The sequence below is a fragment of the Gossypium hirsutum genome, chromosome D11 (assembly GCF_007990345.1).
Source record: "Gossypium hirsutum isolate 1008001.06 chromosome D11, Gossypium_hirsutum_v2.1, whole genome shotgun sequence".
In the NCBI taxonomy this organism is placed as follows: Eukaryota; Viridiplantae; Streptophyta; class Magnoliopsida; order Malvales; family Malvaceae; genus Gossypium; species Gossypium hirsutum.
The window spans coordinates 391058-397836 of record NC_053447.1 but is presented as its reverse complement, the minus strand read 5'-3'; the positions used below and the strand labels follow the sequence as shown (position 1 = coordinate 397836).

The window sequence follows — 6779 nt, the reverse complement described above, 5'->3', positions numbered from 1 at the left end:
AAAATATAATAATAAATATGAATGATATTGCCATACATTTTAAATGCTTGCTCTTATTTTCAAAATTTTGACTAGATTTTATAGGTTAGGTATTTATCTCTTTCAACTTCAAACTAATTAAAAAAGTGAGTAAATGTTTTTATATAATTTAATGATATATATGTGATTTAAAAGGAGGAAAAGAAGAAGAAAGGGATCTGTACCTGTTAAATTTGGTTAAAGCACGTATGATACCTACTCCTTCACTGTGCACGTGTTGTTTTCCCGACCATTTATCCAACCAATCCCATAATTAAATTTGGTTTAAACAAATTGCATTTCCAATTAATTAAACGAAAAATAGATTTTAAAATTTCATATAAATTTTAATTTAATATGTAATATAATAAGTACATATAAATTATTAAAAGTTAGATTCTTTTACTTAGTAAGAAATATTATGAGAAAAGTATTTATGATTTTTTTAACATAAGGTAATATAAATGTGATTTACTAATAAAATAGGTAAATTAATTACAGTATATTAAATAAAAGAGAGAATTTATTTTTCTATTAAAAATTCCATAAATTCTTATTGTTAAAAACTCATGCCTACAAAATGGGTATATTTATCTGCTTATTTTGTAAGTCAAATAAATTTTTAACAGTAGACATGAATAATTCTTTTATCATAAATGATTAGTTTGATTTAATGTATAATAGTTAATTTACCTATTCTTTTAGTAAAATTGACAAAATACAATTTGACTCCGAATATAACGGTTAATGTGAAGACCTCGTGTAATTTTTAATGAATCAATTTTAACATTTTATCTAAAATTTCATATTTTTTTTATTTTTATTAATGACTCATTTATTTTTACATTAATTTTTTTATAAATTTTATTTTTTTCACCCTAACCATTTATTTTTCTTAAAAATATTGTGTATTCTTTTTTATATTTATCACATTAAACCATTAAAAGAACCAAAAAAAAAACCCCTTTCCTTGTTGTTGAGCTGTCGAAGAAGCTGTACAAAGAAACGGTGTGGTTCAATCTTCAGTTCTTCCTTTCCTCTCCTTCACGCTTTTTCTAATTTTCCCTTTCCTTTCTCTTTTTCTATTCAACCAAACTATCCCTTTCTTTCTCCTCGTAATCACCAATTTTCTACATTCTTTGACTGAGAAATTTTTTGGGTTGTTCATTTGTTTCTTTTCTTCTTGTTTGTTTCCTAATAAAATGCAAAAATAACTTCAAGAAACCATGTGTGTTTTTCTATATTTCTAGATTTGAGGATTTGATTAAGTTTTGACCTTCTCTCACCAAACCCATATCGGAGTTGAAATGAGTTCTTGAAAGTGTTTGAAGAAAGAAGCAGTTGATTTTGGACTTCTTTTTGTTTTCTTGGTATTTTCTTACTGTCTTCCCCTTCGTTTTCTAGGCAGCCAAACGGATTGCTTAGAGTAAATAAAAGGGTGAAAGTGAGAATGCTGGGAGCTGGGTTGCAATTCGGGAAAGTTAGGGGAGAGGATCGGTTTTATATTCCAGTAAAAGCTAGAAGAAATCAAAACCAGAAGCAACAGCAAAAGCCAAAACAAGAAGCTGTTAAGGAAGATAATGAAAAAAGTAATAGTAAATCGTCAGCTTCATTAACAAAGAGCAAGGATTTAGCTTCTGGTAATAACAATAATAAGAATATTAATCCCAAGAAGACTCTGGCTTCAAGTACTATTCCGAGCTCTGAGGAATCGAGGGTCTCAAGGAGTAACCTTGAAAGATTCCTGGAGTCGACGACACCTTCTGTCCCAGCTCAGTATTTTTCCAAGGTTGATTCTCATCTTTATAATGATCCTGTTTAGTTGCTAAGAAGGTTTTGGGAAAGAACAAGAAAATTTATTAATGTTTCATTAGTGTTTATATTGTTTGTCATGTATAGATGTGTAAGGAATAGACTTTGTTGTAGTTAGATAATTTGAGGAAATTCACTTATTTGAACCTAGTTTAGAATAAAAATTTCTTCATTTTTGTTTGGTATTTAAATGGAAGTTCGATTTTTGTATTAGTATAGACAACAGTGAGGGGATGGAGGACTTGTGATGTGGAGTTTCAGCCCTACTTTGTATTGGGTGATTTGTGGGGATCTTTCAAGGAATGGAGTGCATATGGTGCAGGAGTGCCTCTTGTGCTTGATGGGAATGATGGTGTAGTTCAATACTATGTTCCATACTTATCAGGGATCCAATTATATGGTGAATCTGCTAAGCAAAGGTTATATAAATTTCCTTTACATTTAATTACAATTGAAATATGCAATCTTTTTTGTAGTAAATTCTACCTGGATAGACAACTTTCTTATATATTTTCACTACATTTTGTCTGGTTTCGGTCTGTCTATTTGATAATTACTGTGTTTTTTTGGAGAAGGGGAAGAATCATTGTATTTGGCTTTACTATATTGGTTATGCTTTTCAAGTTGTGGTATTGGTGCTATTTCTTCTTTTCCATACGCAGATTGGTATCTTTCATTCTTTATACTGAACTGTATTCTATAGTGTATTATAACTTTATTTGATCCATATTCTCATTTGGATATTTGCTTGTCTTTCCATGAAAGCACGGTGTCTTTTTATTTATTATTTATTATCATTTGTTAAAACGAGAATCTATATACTATATTTGGCATTATTAGATTAACTGGTGCAGATTGATGATAGCAACTGGTTCCAAAACTCTGCTTAGGGAGAGTGGTTTAATGTATTAACTTGTAATAAAGTTTACTTGTGTGATTAGGCTAGCTGGAGAAGAGAGTGAGAATGACTACTACAGAGATTCGAGTAGTGACGGAAGTAGTGATTATGAGATAGGGAAAGGCATTAAATTTTCTAGAGAACAGTGTAGTCAATTCAGTTTGACAAATGAGATCCCTTTTCGAGTGCGCAGCTTGTCTATAAGTGATGAAAACAGTATGCTGCAAGAAGGCTTTTCCAGCGATGATTGTGAAACCAGGAACTCACGAGATCACCTACTGTTTGAGTTTTTTGAGCACAAGACACCTTATAGTCGTGAAGCCTTAGCAGACAAGGCCAGTTATTTTTATTTGCTATTATTTGATTAGATAGGTTTCTGGTTTTATTTTTGAACTGACACTGCTTTTTATTTAATTTTTATTCTCTTCTGCTGTTGGGTTACAGATATTTGACCTATCTTGCAAGTATCCTGGCCTGAATACTTTAAGAAGTTGCGACTTACTACCCATCAGTTGGATGTCGGTTGCATGGTACTAATTGATGTTGATCTCTATGATCTTTTCTCTTTAAAGGGTATTACGACAAGTGTTCATTTTCTTTGATTTTCCCTTTGTAGGTATCCCATATACCGAATACCTACAGGTTCTACATTAAAAGATTTGGATGCATGCTTTTTAACTTACCATTCCCTTTGCACACCCATGGAAGGTAATCTTGATCTTTTTTTATTACCATTTTCTTTCTGCTGATTTTGTATCCTTTATTGTGAAAACTTAAAACAGTGGCACTTGTTTTGTCGAAGTTTAATTTCGCCATATTGAAAGGCTGCAAACTCTGATACACTGCACATTGATTTTCTTACTTATCACATTCCATCAGAAAATCTGCCTATGTCTCCTTTTAGTTTTCTTGCGGCTTATGGTAGAAGAGATGATTTTTCATAGATTCTAGTCTTTTAGATTTTGGGGTCAGAGGTTTTGTGTGGCCGTTCCCGTGTCTATGGTTTGCTTCTGCTATGTGATCTATGGTTGTGTAGCTGATGCTTAATCACCAAGTGGCTCTTACATTTTGTATTACCGGTAGTGGTCGTTTTGTCTGCTTCAACTTTTTTCAAGTTAATATCTTCTATAGTATCTTATAGATGCATTTTGAATAATTTTTGTCTTTCATCCATATGCATATTTGAGATTGATATAAAGTTACATCATCTAGTGCATGACGTATATGGTATGGTTTTGACACTTCCTCGATGCCATTGATGCGGCTTTAACAAAATTTTGAATTGTAGTTTAAACTAATGCTCCTTACAACATGTTTTGGTGTGCTTTTTTCCACAATAGATTTCCATCGAACTTTTTAACTTGACCCTTATTTGGCATTGTAGGTAATGGAAATGGCCAAACACCATTTTTAGTATATCCTGACGATGCTAATGGCATCCCAAAGATTTCGTTACCTGTTTTTGGAATGGGGTGTTATAAGTTGAAAGGATCCATATGGACACAAAATGGTGTGAGCGAGTGTCAACATGCAAATTCCCTTATGCAAGCCACGGAAAACTGGCTAAAACTGCTTCAGGTATACCACCCAGATTTTCAGTTTTTTGCCTCACATGGGATGTACCTCGGGTGAAACAAAAAGATAAACCAGTGTGTGATTTTCTTCCTTTTCCGTGTCCGAAACTTGCACCTCCAATGCAGTCAAACTGAGGTTAAATGCTTTAAATTTTTGGTACGGTGATGGCATACCATTCGAGAGAAGCTTTTTTACTGGATCGGATTTCCTTTACTTGCAAAGAAAGAAATTGAAACAGTTAAGAGACCTATAGACATTGTTAAGTGGAGAGCATAAAAAAGAAGAGAGTTGAAACTTTATGGCATAGATAAAGCCTAAAGACTGAACTGTGCAATCCCATATGAAAGCAAGGGATATGAAATATGATATGGTGGCAGTTGAATTTAGCCATTTTCAAAGCTTTCTTATTTTACACTATTTACATTTGGATGACACCAGGCAATAGGGATATATTTATAGGTTCCTTTGAATTATGATGTGGTTGATGTACGCCATGGCTAAACTTGGGCTACACCCCTTGATATGATAATATAAGAATTGTTTTGGATGGTAGCTTTAAATGCATTTGTTTGTCTGCATTTAGAACATGAAAGTGGGATATGGGTCTACCGTAAATATGCTTTTGGTATACCTGGTCCTCCAAATTTAGTCGTTTTTGAAGAGCCTCCAATTTTAGTCCAAAAACTTATATTAAATTAATAAAAGGAGCTTTCATAATTCTTAAGAGGTATATTTTTTTTGCAATCGCTTTAGGCGGTTATTTTTTACTAAAGAAATATTTTTATTTTTTAGTAAAGTCATAATAAATATTTTCACTAATTAATTATTAATTATGAAAACTCCCAAATCTTCCCAACTAACATAATTGAATGTTATTTAGATATAAAAGAAGTAAATGGAGTTTTCCTCAAAAACAGAATAACAAAAAAAAAAGTGAATGGACCACCCGTTTTGCATATAAAAGAATTGGGAAAAAGTTGCTGTGGGAGAAGTGAAAATAATAGACCACAAATTTTACAAAGTAACAAATCAAAATCGCGTAAAAGTTTTATGGTGATGTTTGTATTAAGAGTAATTCACGTTTTGATTGATTTATTTAAAAATACTTAAATTAAAGAGTAAATTGATTCTTTCCATTAAAAATTTCTTCCTTTTGTAATGTTAAAAACTAGTATGATTGACGAAAAAACAAAGCGGTGACATATAACAAGCCATGTGTATCTAATGTTTATGCACAAGGGTCAATTTTTAATAGTAAAATTTGATTTAAGTTTTTAATAGGATAACCAAATTGCTTTTTGATCTAATATGTAGGGACTAATTTGTCCATTTTTTGAGTAAGGGGGCAAAATGCAATTCGACTCATTGTATAGGGGCCTCCATGGTGCTTTTACCATCTTTGTACTCTTCATAAATTTGAAATTTAATTTTGTGCTTTTATTTTAAGAATTTAATATATTTACTTTTTAGATTTCAAAATTCAGGTTATCGTTAAATATATTTCATTAACTTTGTTGGTATGACATTTTGGAATAAAATAAACACTCAGTTGATAGTCATGTAATTGAAAAATAATATTGTAATGAATCTGAATTTAAAAAAATATTTTCATAATATTAACAAATTGACTTGAAATTTAAAATCTAAAATGTAAAAGGACTAAATTTATAAAAATAAAATTGCAATAATTAAATTTCAAATTAACAAAAAATACAAGGACTTGTACCATCTCAAAATTGTACTCTGCCTCAAATATGAAATATGTCGGGCTCTCTCGGAGGATATTTCTTTTTCCAAATAGTCAATTTCTTTGATACTACTTTTGTTTTGAACCTTACCGAACACTGTCCTAGTGTTTTCTGTTACCAAAAATGAAGATTGAAATGAGAGTCGATTTCATGTCATTAAAGTGCTCAGAACTTTGAAAATGAAAACAAATAAAAATTTCAGAAATTTCAGAAAATAACATTTTAGCTATTTAAGTAATTTTTGAAAACATATTTCTAAAATAAAAATATTTATATTTTCTTAATTTTTTTAGAAACAACAGGCATAAATATTGCATTTTAAAATAATTATTAGATTATTATTTAGTGTTTTTATCCGGTGTTTGTCAATGTGATGTTGGTTATACATTTTAATTGATTTTAAATTTTGTTAAAAAAATAGGTGATCCATTAAACTTAAATAAAAAATTGGAGACGATCCTATGTTAAAAAAAAAAAGTTTTGTGGTATAAAAATTGTTAAAAAATTGTAATTTTTTTAACTCTTTTAAATTATAAATATTTTATTTTGATATTATAATTTTCTTAACAAAGTGAAAAACATCCATAATGGAGATGACGATAAAATAGTTGATTTCCTATAAAAAGAGCTCCAAATTTACAAGAAAGTATATGATGGAATCAAATATTGAAGATTTGATTTTTATATTATTGTAATAAACGTAATTAATGCACAAATAGTTTCACTGT

The 6779-nt window shown here is 30.3% G+C and overlaps 1 protein-coding gene across 4 annotated transcripts; it reads left to right on the top strand.

The window, feature by feature from the left end:
• Nucleotides 1-972: 972 nt before the first annotated feature.
• LOC121223592 (uncharacterized) lies at nucleotides 973-4855 on the top strand. 4 transcript variants are annotated; one of them, XM_041105378.1, is made up of 7 exons: nucleotides 973-1807; nucleotides 2050-2249; nucleotides 2922-3063; nucleotides 3173-3258; nucleotides 3345-3436; nucleotides 4113-4306; nucleotides 4429-4855. In XM_041105378.1, exons 1-7 carry the CDS (start codon nucleotides 1469-1471, stop codon nucleotides 4435-4437), a joined length of 1062 nt encoding a protein of 353 aa, XP_040961312.1. In that variant the 5' UTR covers nucleotides 973-1468; the 3' UTR covers nucleotides 4438-4855. The 4 variants fall into 4 exon arrangements, with proteins under 4 accessions (XP_040961312.1, XP_040961310.1, XP_040961311.1 ...); XM_041105376.1 differs by having other exon boundaries at nucleotides 974-1807; nucleotides 2772-3063; XM_041105377.1 differs by having other exon boundaries at nucleotides 974-1807; nucleotides 4113-4855.
• The last annotated feature ends 1924 nt before the right edge of the window (nucleotides 4856-6779 follow it).

Excerpts from the sequence above, each read along its gene's own strand:
- LOC121223592 (XM_041105375.1), top strand. The coding sequence starts at position 1,469 with ATGCTGGGAGCTGGGTTGCAATTCGGGAAAGTTAGGGGAGAGGATCGG. Across the intron at positions 1,808-2,049 it reads CAGCTCAGTATTTTTCCAAG|ACAACAGTGAGGGGATGGAG; the intron begins GTTGATTCTCAT and ends GTATTAGTATAG. Across the intron at positions 3,064-3,172 it reads GTGAAGCCTTAGCAGACAAG|ATATTTGACCTATCTTGCAA; the intron begins GCCAGTTATTTT and ends GTTGGGTTACAG.